The 22,225-nt window shown below is 40.4% G+C and overlaps 1 protein-coding gene across 1 annotated transcript in view; it reads left to right on the forward strand.

The window, feature by feature from the left end:
- Positions 1-22,225, forward strand: part of PRMT3 (protein arginine methyltransferase 3) — a 110,729-nt gene that overhangs the window by 51,619 nt on the left and 36,885 nt on the right. Inside the window, exons 11-13 of the mRNA XM_065403650.1 lie at positions 1,039-1,117; positions 13,093-13,280; positions 18,246-18,332. Of these exons, the coding sequence (XP_065259722.1) occupies positions 1,039-1,117; positions 13,093-13,280; positions 18,246-18,332 (354 nt within the window). The remainder of the gene's footprint in view (positions 1-1,038; positions 1,118-13,092; positions 13,281-18,245; positions 18,333-22,225) is intronic.

A 22,225-nucleotide genomic window follows, 5' to 3' on the forward strand; every position in this document is an offset into this window, starting at 1 on the left:
GCATTGGTATTGCATGACAGAAAACAATTGGCTTGATGTTTTTTAAAAAAATGTGCATAATATGTTGTTTCTAACAATTAGAGTTTAGCAATTAGTCTTCTACAAATCTAAACCCTAAACATTTATCAAAAGAAATAAACAGAATTTACCCATCACTCAAGGCTCTAACCAAATTATTTCCTATAAATGTGTGTGCTCATATGCAATGCTGTTGGTATGGAATCCTGTTACAAATTCATGGAATATAGGACATCCAGGTATCTCTGGGGTGCTGGGGAAGATAGTACAGAATATCACTAAGTTACAGATGCTAAATAACATAAACGTTTTCTTTTTGGTGTTTATCTCTTTGATAGTCATTTTATTGTGACTTCCAGTTTTAAGTGGAAAGAAATTTTCCTGTCTTGTATTAATTTTGAATTACTATACAGTCAAATCAACACATACAATTCATCGTTCCTGAAGTTCAACAGATCTGATTTCTAATCCGTCTAGTTCCATTGGCTAGTTCCAAGATTTCTTTTGGAATCCTATTTAGAAAGTAATGTAAATACACAAGTATACCTGTGTTGCCTGAAACTTAATCAAAATACATTAATTTAGAAACACTTTTGTAGTTGTACGTTACAGGTATATTTTAGAATTAGTGTGCATGGAATAGTTAATGTATATAACTTCTAATTTAGCAGGTCTTTTAGCCATTAGAGAAACTCATGATGCTCCTCTATGTAACTAGAACATTGCTGTAGGAATACTATTCAAAATCAAAATTGAGGAAAAACAGTAATTTTTTGTAAGGCACTCATACTCTGGTCATGGGGACTATATAAGAACCTAGATAGCTCTTCTCTTCTAAGCCTTTATCTTTAGTTGCTAATAACTTTATCATATAACCTTTGGGGCCTTAAAGTTCTCTAGTGACTCAGTAGGAGGAGATGATGTACTGGTAAAATAACAAATATTTGCATTGACTTGTAGATGTAGAAAACAATTCTTTCTAAACTATCTTTTTTTTTCTTTTTCTTTTTCCACGTACAGGGCTATTTCCTTCTCTTTGAGTCTATGCTGGATTCTGTCATTTACGCAAAGGACAAGTACCTGGCAGAGGGAGGCTCAGGTTGGTTCAGAATTCTTTTTAATAAATAATCCAACTCTGGGGGGAAACCAAATGAACCTAAAGGCTTACAATATGCTATGCATGGCTGAGAGAGTTCTCAGTCGAAGTGAAAAATGTTTCCATTAGAGGAAGCTTCAAGGCATTCATTTACCATAGAGGTAATAGAAGAGTATTAGATGGGATTATTCAGGCCTTAAAGTTAATGGTGTTTTCAAGAACACTTTGCATTAAAACAAAACCTTGGAAGTTTGTAAATAACAGGGTACATTTGCAACCAGAAACTGCATGCCACTTCATTTTCACCTATGTAAATCCTTCAGTGTGCTATATGCAGTCTTTCCCAAGACCTGTTTTAAGCTTGAAAAGTATATTAACTTTGCTTAGATTATATGCCCTATGTACATGGAGAACTAAAGCTGGTCTATTTCTGGAGGAACTTAACCATTTGGGGGTGCAGTCATTTAAATCTACCCAGGTCCATGCTTCAAAATAACATATTTAAGAAAAACACACTTTTCCCTCTCAATCTTATTTTTGCATCTGCTCTATTTGGATGCGCACACTGGGCTATTCTGAAGTAGCCCCCAGCTGTAAGAAACTGAATTAGGAACTACACTAAGGGTATGTCTTCACTACCCGCAGATCGGCAGGTAGCGATCGATCCAGCGGGGATCGATTTATCGCGTCTAGTCTAGTCTAGACGCGATAAATCGACCCCTGAGCACTCTCCCATCGACTCCTGTACTCCAGCGCCGTGAGAGGCGCAAGCAGAGTCGACGGGGGAGCGGCAGCAGTTGACTCACCACGGTGAAGACACCACGGTAAGTCGATCTAAGTACGTTGACTTCAGCTATGTTAGCTGAAGTTGTGTAACTTAGATCGATTTCTGTCCGTCCCCCGTCCCGCCCCCCCTCCCCCGCAGTGTAGACCAGGGCCAAGGCTTTCTAGTTCAGTTCCTTAATTGAAGTTTTAGTAAATCTGCCCTGTCACCACCTTTTGCACCCCTCCTCCCACTGCAATTATGTATATATTCATTCATTCATTCATTCATTCCCAGGATGCTAGTTAATTTTTCTGACTGCTTTCAATTCTCCTTTCTATTACCAAAATTAATTTTGGGGATTTTTAATATTCCCAGTTTTGCTTTTCTAATAGAAAATGGAGCCACTAGGTGGTCACTTATGCACAAATTAGTTACATGCACAGATAAGTGGCTTAATTAAAATTGTGCCTAGCCAGGGAAAAGTACAGGTCAGTTACCAGATGGGCTTTCAGTATTTCAAGAACCCTGGGTCTGTCTTTGAGTGATACCGTATATTATCTTAGATTAAATAAACTATGAATCTGTTATTATGTTGTTAGTACTGCAGTTGTAGATTGGTAGTTGTGGTTATTTATATACTAGTGTTGATCCATCACCTATTTGACAATGAAGTAACAGTTTTTTGAGAGGCAAGAACCAATGTATTATACAGAGTCAGAAAGGTTTTTAGTGTTAGTGATCTTGGACAGCTGTCCAATATAAAACTGAGCTGCCTATAATAATGATAATTGGTCCATTGCCTCATCAGTACAGATTCAACAGTGTTGATAATGGTGTTCTTTTTCTTTACTTGTGGACAATGCAGAACCTGGGAGTATTTAGGGAGGTGTTTGAAAGAAGGGGTGGCTTGACAAGCTGGTATAGGGAGGGCATTCAGGGAGAATGGTGTGAAAATGACAGTGGTGGCGGGGGAGGAGATTAATTGTGTATCAAGACTATTATAGTTGGTGGTGGAGCATAAGTGTAGAGATGTGATAAGAGGCTTGGTCTCAGAAGTAGTCCAGGATGTTGTATTGAGGGACCTTGAAGAGAAGCCTACATCTTATGTAGAAGGCAAAGGGAAATGAAGGGAGGGGTTCAAGTAAAGGAGAACTGACGTGGTTGGAGTGGGCATGGAAATTATTGAAGGCTATTTTTTGAATGAAATGGAGATGGATAATGTAGTCTTCAACTTCCCCACTACCCACAAGTTGTAGTAAGGACATAGGAATTAACATATGGATCAGACTTGTGATCGGTCTAGTCCAATATCCTATGGCTGACGGTGACAAGGATCAGGTGTTTCAGAGGACAGTGTAAGAAATTGCATTAAAGAGATGTGGGATAATCTACCTTGCATTTTAGGTCTCCTCCTACTCCCTTGTAGTTAAAGATTGGCTTAAACCCTGAAGTATGAGGTTTTATCTCTTCCAAATTTGTTAGCCTTGACTATTATAGCACTGGATATTCTTTTTATTCATATAAATGCACAATCTTTTTTTAAATCAATTTTGCTAAGTTTTGGCCTCAGTGACCCATTATTAAGGAAGATAGTCAATGCTCAGGGCATGGGCAAGAGTCTTAGTTGTCTGGACAGAGAGGAAGGTTTGGATTTTTGGGTAAGGGGCAGAAGAAGAAATGACAGTTTTGGATCCAGCATGGACCCTTGAGGGCTCAGCTCTTCCAGTTCATCATTTAGCAGTAAGACATTCCCTGGGAAATATCCCACCCTCTTCCACCCTCTGACTTCACCACCTCAACCAAGCTTTACAATCATCATTGCTGTGTACCGTATTAAACTGTTTGTTTAAAACTTATACTCTGTGTGTGTGTGTATATCTATATCTATATCTATATAGATATAGTCTTTTGTCTAGTGAAAAAAATCTCCCTGGAACTTAACTCCCCCCCCCCCCCATTTACATTAATTCTTATGAGGAAATTGGATTCGCATAACATCGTTTAGCTTAGTCGCATTTTTCAGGAATATAACTACAATGCTAAGTGAGGAGTTACTGTACTCCATATGCTAAGACACTTGGACAGGAAATAAGGGTAACTGACCTAGAAGGGGAAAAGAAAGGAGCCACAAAGGTAACAAATAAGAGATGCAAACCAAATTTTGTGCATTAAGTTTGAAAGTGTTGGCATTAATTTTTGGGCGTAAGCAATATAGCAGTAAATTAGAGAAACGGTGGTGGGAAAATTGGGTTTTAAGGTAAGTAGTTAATATACTTGGCACATATAGAGACTTTCCTAGGCACAGGAAGCATTATGAAAAAGGCAAGAATTATAAATGTGGCAATGTTTCATGGTTTTTTACACATACATGTTTATCCCAGGGAAGGTGTGCTCTTTTTCTAGAACAAAAAAGACAGAGGTGGGTTGGATAGACTAATTTGTCCAATTTAAGTGGTTTTAATAGTAATAAAATGGGTGCTATGAATAAGTCTTTAAAATATTTCATACTGTTCCTGTGATACTGTTGTCTAGACTATGCATTTGTATACATTTTCTTAATGTAAGATTTCTACCTCTCTTAGATTTCATAGTGACCTTTTCTATTGCAGCTGTTCACACTGTTTTTGCATGTTGTACTAACCATGCCTGTATTCAGTTTCACTACGCTGACTTAATGATTGGATTAATGACTTTGTAACAGCGCTCACTGCAGTGCACTGTTTTGATTGCAATGTGCTATCATGCGATTAGAAGCGCAGCAGCAAAAAAAAAGCACTCTTGTGGATATGTGTGGAATTCAGTTATAAAGCTGAAGATTACACATGCGAACAAGAAATTAGTATTCCTGGGTTAAAGAAAAAACATAATAATAATATGTAGTGTTGCTCTAGTTTAATGCTTTTTGATTTACAATAGTGCACAGAAACTCCAGTCAGAATTGGGATCCAATTGTGTTAAGCTTGCTACAGATACCTATTAATAGGTAGTCCTTGTCCTGAAATGTGTAATGTAGGTACATTACAGAATGTCAAAAATCTTTAATATAAAAGTGGCATTTAGCAATGCTTTTTTCCCCCGATTGCTCCAAGCACATCTTCAAACACCAAGAAATCTTTGACCTCCTATTTAACCTAGCATACTATCCATGTTGAAAAAGGGAGATGGTATGTTGCTCTCCATCCGCACTGCTGGAAGGATTGTTAGAAATCTGAGCCTTCCACTTTTTCCTCAAGGGACAGAACGTGCTGGTTCAGCAGCAGCCCTAGGAATTCTCTCATCCTTTTTTCCTCAAAGTGATTCCATATTATTCAACCTCTGTCTGTCCAGCTCGTTTAGCTAGCTTTTAAATAGAATACTTTTTCCTTTAGGCATTGATAATCACTGCTCTTCTGCCAGCTGGTATGGAAGGTGAATAGGATGCCTCTGAGACAGACCAATGTCACCCCATAAATCAGCCAGCAGGTGGGGTTCAGGCAGCAAAAGATCCCTACTCTCCATAGCACAAAAAGGTCAGTTCTTCAGTACATGTGAGTAGCAGTAGAACTAAAGACACTTCCAAACCCAGACAGCTAAAAGTATAAATCAGTTGTAGGATGAATTTTTCTGGCCAGCCTTCAGCTAGAGGTACAATATTAAGGTCCTGAACTTTGGAACACATTTTATTCTTGGATCTCTAACCACTTTACAAGGGGATAAGTATTAGGGTCTCTGTTTTGTCAAATTTCCTGACTTTGAAAGAGGTTGTGACTTGTCTATAGTTTTTGCAGTAAGTCAGGCTGAGCCTGGAATGGATTCTAGATCTCCAGTTTTATCCTTTATCAATTAGATACTAGCTGCCCCAACTTACTTTACAAGCTTACTAGTAATTGATGGCAAAATATCTGGGGTGATGTGTGTGACTGGTTCCCCTTGGGGTGCCATGTGGAACTGGGGTACCACTGAGCCTGCCTGACCCACCAGCCTGGGTTCCATTTATACTGTTCTGCTGTAACAGGCCCTCAAGTCCCCACCAGCACACATACAGGTAGGGACACACTCATCTGCAGCTACACACACATGGTGAGATCAGCTCTGCATGGGAAGGCTCAGCTAAATTCCTAAGGCATGCACACCCCTCTGGAGCGTAAACCCAAAATTATACTGTCTTGTCTTGCGCTGCACAGAGAACTGTACAGCGTAAGCTCGTGAAATTTGCTCCCTCCCTCAATGTGGAGAGGAATATACACAGCTTTCTGCCCCAAGTTATGCTTTCCACACACTAGTTTTAGACAAAACAAAACAAGTTTATTAACTACAAAAGATAGATTTTAAGCCATTATAAGTGATAGCAAACAGATCAAAGCAGATTACCTAACCAATAAAACCGTAAACTGATCTTAACACATTAGATAGGTAGGATATGGATTAGCAAATTCGCACCCTGAGTGATAACCAGGCTGGCAGATTCTTAAGGCACGAGCTGCCTTGGCTTTTCAGCTTGGGTTTCCCAGGTTTTCATACATAGGCTAGAAATCCCTTTAGCCTGGGACCATCACTTCCCCCCGTTCAATCTTTATTCCTCAGGAGTTTCCAGGTGTGGTGTTGTAGGGAGAGTGAGGTCCCATCATGATGTCATTTTCTCCCTTTTATATCTTCCTCCCACTTGCTGAAAAGCTCTTCTGCTGTGACCTGGGTCAAAGAGTTCCCATTGTGTAGTGCTATCTCTGAGAGGTTTCTATTATACACAGTTCCTGGGGTAATCCTTGTGCTTGTGTGCATTTCCTCAATAAGCCAATATTGTTTGGCCTTTTTACTGTTGTACCTGAAAGGCTGCTTGTAGGGGTTTTCAACTTTGCAACATGTTTCAGTAACACATACATAGCCAAACTTCATAACTTCACATACGACTTCACATACGACAATAGCACATACAATCCAATGAGATATTAATGTCTAGCAGATCAAGACTTTTAGAATGATACCTCACAAGGCATACTTTGTACAAATATCCTAATTACATGACAGTGGTGAATATTGGGATGCCAGGGTGTCTCAATGTGTACAGAACATACACCTCTACCTCGATATAACGCTGTATAAATCTTACCGCGTTATATCGAACTTGCTTTGATCCACTGGAGTGCGCAGCCCCGCCTCCCCGGAGCGCTGCTTTACCGCGTTATATCCGAATTTGTGTTATATCGGGTCGCGTTATATTGGGGTAGAGGTGTAATACCTTTATTTGGGAATGAAAAGTTCTTGTTACACAATGCCTATCTGTTCATTATGCATAGCTTTTTTTTCTTGTTCAGGCATATGTTTCCCCATATATTTGAATGAAATACACAGCGATTGTGAGTGGGCTAGGTACACAATCTCCATTTTTGGGGGGGGGGGGGGAGGAAGAGTCATGTTTGCTTGTTCATGACCAGATGACATTATTGTTCACTTGGAATTATTTCTATATACCCTGAGGTTTATAGTCTCACCCTTTAATGTCCTGAAATTTGTGAGGCATTACTAAGGGATAAAGGATTTCCCGTCTTACTCTGTTCACCACGTGAGCTGTTACCAGTGACAAATGATTTCTGGGCAGTGAGTCGAGAAGGACACAGATGTCAAAGCTATGAATTTGTGAGCTGGCTGCTGAGTGCTTCTGTCCAATCAGCATTTTGTTAATTTCACCTGTGAGATGGAATAAGTATTCAATTATAGCTTCAGTCAGAGAAAACTAAATGACACGTGTCAGGATTGGATGGGAAAAGGTTAGGAGTGGGTCAGACAAAGGTGGAGTGGGGAGGGTTTAATTTTTAGAAACAACAAGGAGGATGGGGAGTGAAACTGACCAATATGATTAAAGACACTTATTTTAAATATTTACAGACCTACTTTCCTATAAATCATCGGATAAATGGGGTGAAAGGAGAGACTTTAACTGATAGGAACTTGTGTCGTTTGGATGATCTAAGTATCAGAATCAACGTTTACATCTCTGGTAAAAGCTCTTAATTTTGTAAAGCACTAAGATACCGTGGTGATGAGCATGGTATAAATCCATAGCCACCATTGGATTTGTAATTATTACAGATAATTTGGAAGTCAAACATCCATTTAGGTCCCTTTATAAGGGTATGTGAAGTCATGTTGTTACCAAATGTAAGAATTTAAGTCTTACGTTGTTGCATAAAATTGTTAAAATCCCATTTGCAGGATAAGATTAAAAACAACTTAAGCATAGCTGTACCTGTTCCTGCTATTTGGGGGGAAAAAATCTTGAGTCTTGTCTGTTTTTCCAGAGATGTTCCTGTTCTAAAAATCATTGCGGTGGGGAAATCCCCAGTAACTGCAGAATCTCTTTTATGGTCTGAGCAATATTATAAAAGGGCAAATAGTTCTACAAACAGTGGCGCATGTGTTATGGTCCTTTGCCCATGTGTCCTGGCTGTGGAACACTGTCTTGTTTAACTCTATGTACAGGGCTTGTTAATTCATGATTGGTTGATAAACTAAAGATGATTACATTTGGGCACTTAGTGTTTACCCTCCAATTGCTGTTTAGAGCTTACTCTAGGCTAATCAATCAGAAGTTTTGCAGCTGATTTAGAAGTTTGGCACACAGTGAAAGTAATTTTAAAGCAATTGGATGGCAAACCTGTATTATTTCAGGCTTAACATACAAGGCAAATCATCTCCCGTTGACACAATGGCTCAGAACTATGGACCCGATCAAGGTAGTACAGTAACTCCTCACTTAAAGTCGTCCCGGTTAATGTTTTTTTGTTATGTTGCTGATCAGTTAGAGAACATGCTCGTTTAAAGTTGCACAATGCTCCCTTATAACGTTGTTCGGCAGCTGCCTGCTTTGTCCACTGCTTGCAGGAAGAGCAGTCCGTTGCAGCTAGCTGGTGGGGGCTTGGAACCAGGGTGGACTGGCAGCCCTCCTATCAGCTCCCCGTTCCCCTAAGTTCCCTGTGCGGCAGCCGCCCAGCAGGCTATCAATTGCTGGCAGTTCAGCTGTCCCTCCCCCGCACTGCCATGTGCTGCTCCTGCCCTCTGCTTTGGAGCTGTTCCTGGGAGCCTCCTGCTTGCTGTGTGGGGGGGGAAGGAAGAGGGGGGCTAATGTCAGGGTGTTCCCCTGCTCCTGCACCCCGCTTACCCCATCTTCCATAGAGCAGGGAGGACACACGACAGGGCTCAGGACAGAGGGAGCTTCCTGGCAGCAGCTGCTGTCTCAGCTTGCTGATCTACTTAAAAAGGCAATGTACTTAGAGTGGGGTCAGCAACTTAAAGGAGCAATGCACATCTCTCTCTCTCACACGTTGTGTGTCTCTGTCTCAGGGCCGGCTCCAGGCACCAGGCAACCAAGCACATGCTTGGGGCGGCACCTGGTAAGGGGCGGCGGGGGGAGCGCGGCGCGGCGCTCAGTGGGGGGGCGGCGCGGGCGCGGCGCTGGGGGGGGTTCCGGCGGCACTCGGCGGGGGGGCGGCGCGGGGCTCGGCGCTGGGGGGGGGTTTCGGCGGCGCTCGGCGGGGGGGGCGGGCTCTGGCGTTGTGGTGCTTGGCGGGGGGCGGCGCGGGGCGGTTCCGGCAGCGCTCGGCGGGGGGGGGCGGTCTCCGGCGGCGTGGCGCTCGGCGGGCGGGCGGCGCGGGGCGCGGCGCTCAAGGGGGGGTTCTGGCGGCGCTCGGCGCGGGGGGCGGGCTCCGGCGGCCCGGCGCTCGTGGGGGGGCAGCGTGGTGCGCGGCGCTCGGCGGGGGGGGGGGACGGCGCTTTTTTTTGCTGCTTGGGGCAGCAAAAAAGGTAGAGCCGGCCCTGCTGTCTGTCTGTCTGCCTGCCATGCTGTCTCCCCTTCTTCCATTTGTGCTGCCTTGTAGAGTGTGAGGCTACGTTAACAACAATGTGTTAACCCTTGAGGGCTCAGCCAATTGCTAGTTCATCATTTAGCAGTAAGGCATTCCCTGCGAAATATCCCACCCTCTGACTTGACCACCTCTACTAAGCTTCACAATCATCATCGCTGTGTTAAATTGTTTGTTTAAAACTTATACTGTGTGTGTGTGTGTGTGTGTGTGTGTGTGTGTGTGTGTGATATATATAATATATAAAAAAATCTTTTGTCTGGTGAAAAAAATTTCCCTGGAACCTAACCCCCCCTATTTACACTAATTCTTGTGGGGAAATTGGATTCGCTTAACATCGTTTCACTTAGTCGCATTTTTCAGGAACATAACTACAATGTTAAGCAAGGAGTTACTGTATTACATACCTATTACAGGTTGCCATTTCCTCCCTCACACACTACAATCCTAGTGCCACCTGCTTGCTAGCATGTCCTTATATACTGTACCACACTATTGCTAAGAGCTGCAGGATCTGACCAACACACACACACAATTTTGAGAGTACCATCACAATATTCCCTTCCTCTGCTGGCCCTGGAAGCAAAATTCCTAATTGTTTTGGAACCCTTCCTGCAAACCTTATTAGCCAATTCATGGAACAGCAGTAACATTAAGGACATTTTGCTTGCTTCATCCGTTAGTTATTACATAGTCTGCATTCTCATTGGGGTGTCCCTTGTGATCCAGGAGGAGGCTTGGAATGCTGGGAGGCAAAAATTAAGAAAATGCAGTTTGCAAGACTCTCTGGCACAGACCAGCAATAGGGGAGCTTTGAGAAACTGCAGCTCCTTGTCACTTGCTCCAGGAAACCACTCACAAGCCAGATGCTGGTTTTGTGTGACAGCTGTCAGGTGTGTGGAAAGCAACTGATTTGTTGCAAACAGTACATGTTGGGCTGCTGCCCTTTTAGCTCTCATCATGTTGCCTTTTTCCTGTTGAGTTAATCAGAGCTCTCTCTTGGAAAAAGTCAATAGCTTTGCTTCAGTTTCCTCATCTGTAGAGTGGGGATGATAGTCTCCTAATCAGTGGGGCGTTAGAGTAGTTAATAATTAGATTTTACAAATATTGTTAATTAAGGCTATTTAAAAGAGCTAGCCAGAAAGCTATAGTATCTGTTAAGAATATTACAACGTGCTTGCTTATTTATGTAGAACTTTTTCCAACTGTCAAAGATGATGCTTTCTTACTGAATATTTTGTATGAAAGAGAGTGGCTTCTTTAGCAAAGATGTCTTTTTATTTATTTTTTTTAAACTAAGGAGGACTTCCTTTGGAATAAACCTGCTTTTGTTACACAAAAGTACCTTTCAGTTTACTATTGCGCTTCAGTGGCCTAATGGATAAGGCATTGGCTTTCTAAGCCAGGGATTGCAGGGTCAAGTCCCATCTGGGGTGACAAATTATTTGGGGGGAGGGATAGCTCAGTGGTTTGAGCATTGGCCTACTCAACCCAGGGTTGTGAGTTCAATCCTTGAGGGGGCCATTTAGGGATCTGGGGCAAAAGTCTGTCTGGGGATTGGTCCTGCTTTGGGCAGGGGGTTGGACTAGATGACCTCCTGAGGTTCCTTTCAATCCTGATATTCTATGATTCTACTATTTCCTCTTTTCAGTGTATTAAAAAGAAAAATTACATAATCTCTTTGTATATTTGTCTTCCTATACATCCCCCACATCTCACTGATTCCATCATGCTCATTCTCATAAAGCTTAAAATTTCAAGTATTGAAGATGAAATCAATTTTACAATTAACCAGATGTTGGAAAAGAAAAGAGAAACCTAGTTTGAATTGTATTACCTTTTGCCGCACTTCTCTATAAAAACATTAAAACGGTAAAGTGCCCTGCAATGTGTTTACTACTTATATTTAGACAAAAAATGTCCGGTTGTGTGTATTTATTAATGATAAATCCTCCAATAAAGGCTTAACATCTCACCAGTGGCAAGTAGGAAACTTCCCTGTGGGGAGAATCCTAGCCATCTATTCTGCAAAAGGTAAGGTGGTATTTTAACTTCTAATTCCAATGTGAGGATAACCTTCCGGCTGATGCAGTGCTGTTCTCCAGAGACTGCAGACTGCGGTATCCAGTGCTACTGCTGTTCACAACTTTTCCAGTCAGCAACTGAGTGAAATTGCCACAGGACCAGTTTCACTTCTTAGCATATGTGCAGTGTGCTTCAAGTAGCACGTGACCAGGATTCATCATCAAATTCAGTCCACTGGTTGGATCATTGGCTTCTCCGGCTTGGGGCGGGTGCTGGCAGGGAGTGCGGTGTGAATGCTGGTCCATGACCTCCCACAGTGAAACTGGTGAACTGTTAAACAAGAGTGTCAGTCACCCACTGCTGTTTGGGAAAGCAATAAGCAGAGACAGGTGCTGGTCCTATTCATGGGAAAGGAGCAATCACAAATGGAAGTTGGGGAGTGGTAGAGACCCAGATGTAGTGTGTGTGGGGAGGAGACTTCTTGAAGATAGGAAGAAGGGGGAGAGAACTCCTCCTCCTTTCTGGCAGTCAGAAGGGATTTCTTAAAAATGCCATCAAACATCTATCAGCCAGAAGCTGATATAAAAGATAGACAGCACTGCAATAGGCATCACGTCATTCTTCCCCTTTCTGGCGGAGGACATTTCATGAGGGATTTGCCCTTTGACATTGCTAGTAGGTTTTCTTCAGTTTTCCTAAAGGCCTTTGGCTAGTAGCTGCCTGGTAAATTTTCAGGCTTTGGTATACTCACTTAAGGGTAGTTTCAGCATAAAAGCCAAAGAATGCCCTATGGCCCAGGGCATTCTCCATGGAATGTTCCCCTCCATATCCTGACAACATGGTTCAACCATAGAGGTATCTTCTCCTGAGGTATGTTGCCAGGGTAGTGTGGGGAAAACTTCATACAGGCAATGACTTGTTTATACTGCTCTATATACAATCACTGAAATGTAAGTACAATATTTATATTCCAATTGATTAATTTTATTATTATATGGTAAAAATGAGAAAATAAGCAATTTTTCAGCAATAGTATGCTGTGACACTTATGTATTTTTTATGTCTGATTTTGTAAGCAAGTAGTTCCTAGTGAGGTGTAACTTAGGGTTACTCAAGACACATCACACTCCTGAAAGGGGCACAGTAGTCAGGAAAGGTTGAGAGCCACTGGTCTAGCCTATCCATATTCTGTGGCTAAAAGGACTTCAGCCTATGAAACTGTTTGTTGGTTGGATCCCTGTGAAAGCACTAAAATCAGTTCCTTTTTTCATTTGTTGTTCATTTAAAAAAACATAAAAGAGCATCTGAATTCTCATTCTTTTTTCACCTCTAGTCCTTTCTGTTTGTTACAGTCTATCCAGACATCTGCACCATTAGCCTGGTGGCTATAGGTGATAAGAATAAACATGCAGATAGACTAGCTTTCTGGGATGATGTGTATGGCTTCAACATGTCCTGCATGAAGAAGGCTGTAATTCCAGAAGCTGTTGTGGAGGTAGTGGATCCAAGCACACTTATATCTGAAGCCAGTGTTGTTAAGGTACTGTACCAAATACCTCTATAAAATAAAAGCACACTAAAAAATGCATTCTTCAGGTTTTTTATTTCCATTCATAAATTCTCAAACATAACTACTTTCAATATGGAAAAGATTAATAAAGCATATTTAATCTAGAGAAATCCTGGAACAAATGCAACAAGGTGTTCACAGCATTAAAATGGCTTACTTTAAATATCAAATACTAAGTGCAGATTCTAAAGTCTGTTTAGGAACTTCTGGCTCTATATCTATATCTATATCTATATATCTATATATATTAAAGTAATAATCTTAAACTTTTTTTCCTCTAAATCACTTTTCCCTACTCCAGGTCTTTCTTCTGCCCCCCAAATCAGAGGAAATAAACTGGTTATATAATTTTGCAACTTTAACTTGCTACAAATTTCTGACTTTCCTGTCAGTTCTCCTGAGAACCAGATTGTGCTGTCTTTTCATAGTGACCGTGCAAAGGAGATGAGTGATTACAAAGTAAATAGCTTTCATTGTAAACAGATATTGTGATTCTTATTTCATACTGATTCATTTAATATTGTATGTCTGCTGGCTGAGGTTAAATTCTAGAACACTCACTTGTCTGAAATTTTAATGTGTGCGCTGAATTGCACGTACAGTTCAAGCCACCTCAGTAGGAGAAAAGGTTGCCAGGAAAGAAGTCTTGGTTCCTGTTGGGTGTAGATAAAACAGGCTTGTCTGTGGGCAACTGGAGAGCTTTGGTGAAACACCATCCACCCCTTCTTGTTTTTTTCCCCTCCATCCTGGAGAAAAGAGGCTATACTTCAGCAAGAAATTTTAAGATTGTAAGGAGGCAAGACAATCCAACTAGGTCCATGTTCTCTGTTTTCATTAAAAGTTGTTGCTGTCTGTCCTTCAAATATTTGAACTCTTAAAACCTATGTCAATTAATTTCTTCTATAATTTCCCTGGGTAGTTACTTCTGTAAAGGACTTCTGTTCAAATACTTCTAGTGCCCAAGGCTCCCCTAGCTTAACCTTGTATTTGATAAGAGACGAATGTATCTTGTATTTATAAACTTTATGCCAGAGGTTAAAATATGGCCAGCAGGCTGTCTGTCTTGATTCAAGTGTTATACTTGCTGAGTTATAACCTGTCCAGGATGAGTTAGCAATGACTTCAGAATGTGCTGGTATGCTGCCAACTCAAAATTAACATGGAGCTATGGGCAGCTCCACAACAGCCCGAAATATGTTGCCTAAGCCAGTTTTATACAGCCATATGTCCCAATATCATGTTGGGGATGTGTGTATATAATTACATCCAGGGGAAAAAAAGGTAAAAACGTTAAGGTTTCAGAATTAAGCGCTCAAAAGTTAGGAAATGCCAGTAGCCAGTGTAGCCTTTATTTGCCCCCCGTTTGTATTTGCACCAGGAGACAGTCTTTGATTACTTGATCACGTGCTGTTTGACCACCTGCCTCATTCAGTGCCCAGGGAAAGATCTTTCTTACTGAATAAACAGCTATTAAATATTTAATTCCATTCTCCTTATTCTGTGTGTTCCCATGCTTTATTTGCTGCTCCAGGCCCTGCACTGAATACAGAATTATTAATTTCCTCTTGGGCTTTTCTTTGCTGCTGTCGTCCTAATTGCTTGGCGTTTACAGATATTATTGAATTTTTCAACATCCCTGTGAGATGGAGATGGTGGTATTATTCCCATTTTACACATGGGGAAACTCAGGTATTAGTTAAAGCCAAAATTGTCTAGTGTCCGCTAACTTTGGGTACCCAGATTGAGAAGCCTAGGGCTAGATTTTTTTCAGAGTACTTAGCATTTTATAGCACTCTTCATAGCTCCAGAGCAGAGTTCTTGCTGATGCAGTTGAGTGCTCAGCACTTCTGCAAATCAAAGTCCAGGTGTGTCTGTCTGGATAACACAGTGGCCACCTATGAACATTTTGGTTCATGTGTGTCAGAGACTGGGATGTGGACAGTCATACCTAGTAATTAGAGCAGGAATCAGTAGCCAGGAATTAGAGCCCAAGGCCAGAGCGGGAGTCAGAGGCCAGATGCTAGCATGAAGGCTCAAAGCCAGATTACCTGTAGTGAGTCAAGGCAGGAGCAAGGCTGGGAACAAGCAGGAGCTATCACAGCTGCTGCTTTTGGGCTTGAGAACTAGGCTGCTGACTCTTCCAACCACTCAGGCAGTATACCCAGTTAGGCAGCCTACTACAGGCCAACTGCACTTGTTAGGTTGCCTGGAGACTGGTTCTGTTGCAGTGCCTGATTCCTGACAGTGTGATTTGCCCAATATCACACAGGAACTCTGTGCCAGAGGCAGGGATAGAATCCAATTCTCCATGGCAGCACTGAACTGCCGTAAGTATTAGCCCATCCTTTCTCTTCCTGCCTTAATTCTGGCATTTCCTAACTTTAGAGTTCTTGATTTTGCAACCTAATGTTCTTATAATGTAGTATTTTGGGATGTAACTTCCTAACCTCTTATAACTACATCCTGCAGAACCATTCCGACCCCCACATGGGTCATTAGCAGGGTTGGGATCTTTAGATCTGCAGGATGGGTCATCTGTCACTTGAACTAATGGAATAGCTGGTAGCAATAGAAGGCTGTTCTCTTTTCTGAACCTGCCACAAAAGGGGGATGGAGACACATTTTGCCAGTGAGTTTCACAGTTATTTGTTAGACAGTAGAGGAATATTGAAGCTTGAGGAATATTGGGTTCAATTTTAGGTTTTCTAGGGGAGTGTTCTCTAGTGGTTTTAGACCCTGCTCTTGTCCTTCTTCCTGTTCCTGACCTTCCCCTTCTTACTGTTTTCAGACCTTCTCTGGTCTTGCTTATGTCTCCCCAACTCCTGTTCCTGTCCTCACCCTTCTGCGTTCCAATGCAGTTGTTTGCTCCTTCTCTTCCTCCTTCCCACCACCAGCTGAGGGGAGGAGGGAAGGGGGCATTGATAGCACAGGAGAGGCTATTCCTTCACTCTCAGTTCATGTGCCTGGCAGCACCTCGTGTGAGGAGCTGTGTCAAAAAGACCAGCTTTGCCCCTGCAACCTAGAGTGGAGCTTGCTCTGTGAGGATGGTGCAGTTTGGTCAGTGCTAGAAATCTGTGGGGATACAGCATGTTCAGTGCAGACAGAATCTTTGGAAAATTTAGCTGCCCAACTCCAGCAAGTCTCTATGTGAGATTTATTCCTAGGCTTATAATTTTGGCACATTTGGGTGAATTTTTACATGGTTAACAAAAGGCGCATCTTTGATACAAAGGCCACCCCCTACCAAATTTCCTGCTCCAAAAGATGGAGGTACTGGTGCTTTTTATTGAAACCACTGAAGCAATGTTTACCGTGGACAAATCAGACACCTGTTCTGGAAAACTTCAGCCTGAGCAGTCTTTTAGGATAAGTCATAACTGAAAACAGGTAGTGTCTTAACTGTAGGTGTTGCTCCTTACTCTACCTATAATATAACACTAACACTATTTCTGTCATATTACTGAACACACTAGTCTTAAAGTTAAATATGTATTTACTCTATCAAATAGTGCAGTAAGCTCTTTTTAATATATACCTTTAGGGACAATCATTGTCTGAGCTGTATAAGGTGGCCAGGGTATCCGTTCATAAAATAGGCCTGTCATCATACAGCTCCAATATAATATAAAAACTCTTTTTTTTTTTTTTTTTTTTTTACAGTTTAAATTTATTCTTTTTACATAATTTTTAGTAACAATATCTTTTTAAAATAAATCCATAAATCTTGAGCTCCTTTGTTTCTTAGTGTTCATTGCACAAGCTGTAGTAAAATTAATGGGGGAAGCAAGAATGACATTACAGGTAAACAATTTTAATCAGTAACTGTTCCACATAATAAATGGATTTAAAATATCTAGGAAATTATAAAAATGTTCCTATTCATCATAAGATTATTAAAGGAAATAGTACGCTTTCCTCACATTAGCTATTCATTAATTTTGAGTATTGCCTGTTAGAATTGGGTTCAGAAAAAGTGTAAAGGGTGTACAGCATCGAGAAATGTTTTGAGTATTACATGATCAGCTAAACTATAGAAGAGTATAGGCATTAGAAGTGTACTCTTTTTAAACTCAGTAAAATGTTCAGTTATCCTTCGTTCTTTGCTAAAATGTGCTGGCCGTGCTGCACAAATTTTGAATTTGCTGTAAGTAAGCAAAACAAAAGAATTCGTACGATGCAAAAATAGTGAGGTATTTTCCGAGCTATGACAAGATTGAATATGTAACGAGGCTCTGTTAATAATGGTACTGAGTTTTCTTACTATTTTCAAATTTTTAATTCACAGTATGCATACAGCATAGCGGGTAGCTACAACGCAGGTTCCCCATTAGGCCTTGTCAGTATTCCTCAACTGTAACCTGGAGGACTGTTTGTTTTTTTTCTTCAAGGTTTGGAGAGTAGAAGTCTCCATGGTTAACCATTCTTTTCTGCTGAACCTGCCAACATTGGTGCCATTTAATAAGTTCTTTGAGATATGGGCAAATGTCCATGGAGAGCTAGACTGAAACCAGCAACTCATTCAACTTAGGCTACTGTTGGCCAAGACATCCAAATGGGTATAGTCTACATTACTACCAGCCTTAACAAGACTTCAACCAATGGTGAAAGGCTCCATATCCCAACTTCTATTTAGTGTCTTTCTTTTTGTTAAGCTTAAATGTTTGGGGATGATTGTTATAGACAAATCTTTGTGGATTGCACAAATATTGCTTAATTATATTATAAAAGTTCTATGGTTTTTTTGAAAATTCTAATACGCAGCATTGTTTACTCTTTTCCAATGGATGAGTTGAATCAGTAGTGTACTATGAGTTGTCTTTTTTTTTTTTTTTTTTTTTTTTTTTAAGGGGGGTGTAGTTAAGTTCATCTGAGATGTATTTTTTAATTCCGATTAAACTATTTAATGTCAAAATTGATGTTTCACTTTTTTGATAGCGTATAGACTGTCACACAACATCCATTCCAGATCTGGAGTTTTCATCGGATTTCACCCTAATTATTACTGAAAATACTGTGTGTACGGTAAGGCAACTTATTCTTTCTGCATTTGACTAACGTTATCCTTGATTGGCAGGCGAGTGCATTCATTGAAGTGCTGATGATAAATTAATGTAACTATTGCCATTGACAGTTCATCTGTGCATTTACAGAGGTGTGAAACTGGTCCTTTAAATAAATTAATGCAGAGCCTCCAATAATAGTCTGGTTCAGTGGGGGAAGTAAAAGTGGGCATGGTCATTGAAAGCTATTTTTTCTTTTGTATCTTTTTTCCGTTGCCTCGAACTGTGACTCTCTCCCCTTCCAGCCTAGTCAGAAGAATTCCCTGTTACTACAACTTATATTTCACTAGCATAGAGCTGAGTGGGAAACGTTTTTCCCATCCTGTAATATTTTCAAGATTACAAAATGTTCCCATTCCACATCAGGACAAATCACTTCCCCTACTCCCACCCCCCCCCCCAAAAATGAGAGACCCACCCTATCATAACAAATGTCCTGGTTGGTAGGACACTCACTTCAGATGTGGGAGAGCCAGTTTCAAGTACCTGCTCTGAATCAGGTCAGTATAAATATTAAATTAATTTGTAATGGGTACCTGAACCTGATTAATGCAATAAGGACTTGGCGTGGCATTGATGAATTATTTTTATCATTGAACTTTTATCCAAGGAAACTTTGGCAATGGTTTGAGTCCTATATTTTGTTCTGAAGGTTGGTTATTCACTTTTAAGAGTGTTTACAGCCATTAACCAATAAGGCTCTGTTTCCCAACTCTTTCTGGTCCCATTTTTCCTGAAGGGCACGGCCAACAATGTAGATCTTCCTCTGGAGGGAGAAGCGGGCTCTTAAAATAACCAGTTTCTAACTGTTGGTAGTTCTAAAAATCAAGGTCAAGACGTTAAATTCAATCGAGTCATTAATTGGGAACCTGTGTTGATTAGCAGTGTGTATTACTGCTGCATGTTGAATCAGCTAGATCTTTTTCGTTGTCTGTTTCATTTCTGGATATGATGTATGGGAATAGTTGAGACTGTCTGTCAGTCAAAATATATGGCTAAATTGCTATATCTGAGTCTGTTAGCTAGGGGAACATTCCCCATTCCCATCTGTAGAGGGAAGGGGGCATTTTTTAGCTGTTACTATTTGGGTATCCATTATTAGTGGAGTCCAAAAGGCCTCCCAAGATTCCATACATACATTTTTCACAAGATGGTGGGTGAGAGGGAGGTAAAGCGTTGGCTTCTTCACTGAAAGCTTTATTACTTTTCACCTGCATTGCACCTGTTTTGTCTGCATTTAGCTTTAAACAATTGCTGATTGCACTCAGGCACTGGAATAGCTAGAGAATATAATGCTGTAAAATATCAAACTTTTTCTAAACTCCTATGTATGTACATAGCTGTTTGTACTACTTTTGTCTGTCATCCCGAGTCATGAGATATACCTAATTCATTTATTGCGCATCTTAAGAGGCACCTTACAAGGCTGTAGAAAACATGTAATCAGACTATTTAATATATACACTCCATGTGCAGAATTAAGGTTGTTAAAATTGAATTTCCAATCTCTTGGAGCTTATCACGTCAACTTTAATGTTTTCTTATAGTTTTTTATTTAATCATTTGTTATGGTAGCACCCAAAGGCATTAGTGAGGGCCATTGCTCTTGTGCTGAGTGCTTTCAGTAGAAACATTTCTGTGGGCTTGTGTTCACAGCAAGTTAAGTGAGCTGCAAGCCAGCGTGTGAATCTACAGCACACTATCTTGCCATGTGGACCCGCTATGGCGCACTAACAGTTCCATAACTGCTGTAGTGCACTTTGTCGTACTGTTGGAATGATGTATGTCAAAGCACGCTATGGAACTTCTACCCTGCCATAGCAGGGGCCACATGACGAGTTAGTGCATGGCAAGCTAATGAGCTGTAGATTCACATGCTGGCTTGCTGCACACTAAACTTGCTGTGTAGACAAGCCCTTTTTAAAACATGTTCAGAAGTACAATGCAAAACTATAGATCAAATATACAGGCATAGCCATCTGTCACAGGCACTGTGCATGTAAGTGGAATTATTTTCAATGCCTGCTTTTCTTATTTAAATGTGTATTTCAAATGCAGCCTTGCAAAATAATCATCAAAAGCTTCAAGTTCAAGCACAAAATCTACCAGACCACCTATTACCATGATGGAGACAATAGTGAGGGGGAAAAATCTAGTGAAATTTTACTTTAAATTACCCTGGGAAAGCAGGTGCATACAATTTTGTAAAGTTTTCTCAATGTGTAACTGCTTGTTAAATGTATACCATAACAATAAGTAGGAAAGTGTGAATTGCTGCAGTGATGTTACATTTTGAATTTCCTGTCTTCTGTGTATCTGATTTCTCAATTAAAATTGCATTTTTGTGCATTTTTTCCAATTAATGTGTATTATAAGGCATTCTTTTGTATCACTTTATGAATGTCCATATCAAATTTGATTGAGAAGTTTGAAATAAGAAAGGATTTGCCTAACAAAAGGCTGATCTTTATTAATGGGCTGTTGTAATAGGTGCTGAAAGCACAGTCCTGGAGCGTGCTGTGCATCTTAAACTCAAATTGATTTTGGTGGGAGTTGTAGATGCCTGCTATCTGAGCAAGTGCTCAGTAAGTCACAGAATTGAGGACAGAGAGAGGCAAAAATGAGTATGTAAACGGTAATATGAAGGGACAGCAGCCTAGTGTACATGTTAAATTCCTTTGCTTTTTCTATATTGATTGCATTTCTAAAATGATGTGCATTTCCTCTGACATATGCAGTCACAAATTGGGCAAAAGGATATGTATAGCCATATAATAAATACAGAATTAAAAAACTCACATTAATGTAATGTTAAAATCGAGAAATTAGCTACAGTAGTCCGGAAATCTTAAAATCTAACCACTTCCTAGCTCTTCTACATGTACCTCCCTATAATGCTATTGGCCGTGTGTGTCAAGAGGTGTAAAAATATGCATTGTTGGGTGTTTCTCCATGTTTTTTGTAAATTGAAATGTTGTGGTTAACACTGTTCTCTTGTTCATTGAATGTGTCAAGCAAAGTGAAATGTGCAAATTCTCAGTGCAGTTCTGTTATATGCATAAACATTTCATAATAAAATGTTAAATATTGCCTAATTAAAGAATTGAAGACATTTTATTTTTTAATTGTGACAAAATGATTTCTTGACCTTGTGACCTAATAAAAATGCTGGTGTAGATGACATTGATTTCTTTGGCCTTCTTTGAATAATTATGGTCAGTTAGAGAACTCCACGTGGTCTTTGTCGTCCTGTATTGTTTAATAGAGCAAAACAGGATATTGGTTAAAGTATCACTTTCTTCTAATACTGGACCTTTACAAAATCGCCTTCTATTGTTGTGCAACTCTTTTAAGGTAATGTAGGTTAGATGTTGATTCAAGTTTTGAAGCTTTGTGAGCTCTAGTGGTTTGTTTCTGGAATTTTCTGATTAACGCAGGTCTTAAAAAAACAAGTAGAATTCTCAAGTATTTTGCACTTAATCATGTCGGATTATTGACATTTTATGAGTAGAATTTCCACTCCTTTTATGATGGAGCGTGGAGGTTTAGTTAGAGGCTGACAGTCCATCTGTCATATCAGGCTGCCTAACCTTGCAGTAAATGAACAATAAAAGTCCATTATTTGTATTGGGAATTTTTGAGGTACAGTTTTGTGCTTTGAAAACAGCATTACAAGACTTCCCTTGAATGCATCTGCTTCTACTTTTTTAATATGCTATTTTATATTTTACACTCTAGGAAGAAAAGCTTTTTTTGTACCCGATAAAAGAGAATGATGTACGTACCTGCTCTGACTTTCTTGTTCTTTAACATAAAAATGACACTGTACTTTGTTGTATGCAGTGTTGTTGTAAC

The sequence above is a fragment of the Emys orbicularis genome, chromosome 4 (genome assembly GCF_028017835.1).
Source record: "Emys orbicularis isolate rEmyOrb1 chromosome 4, rEmyOrb1.hap1, whole genome shotgun sequence".
In the NCBI taxonomy this organism is placed as follows: Eukaryota; Metazoa; Chordata; order Testudines; family Emydidae; genus Emys; species Emys orbicularis.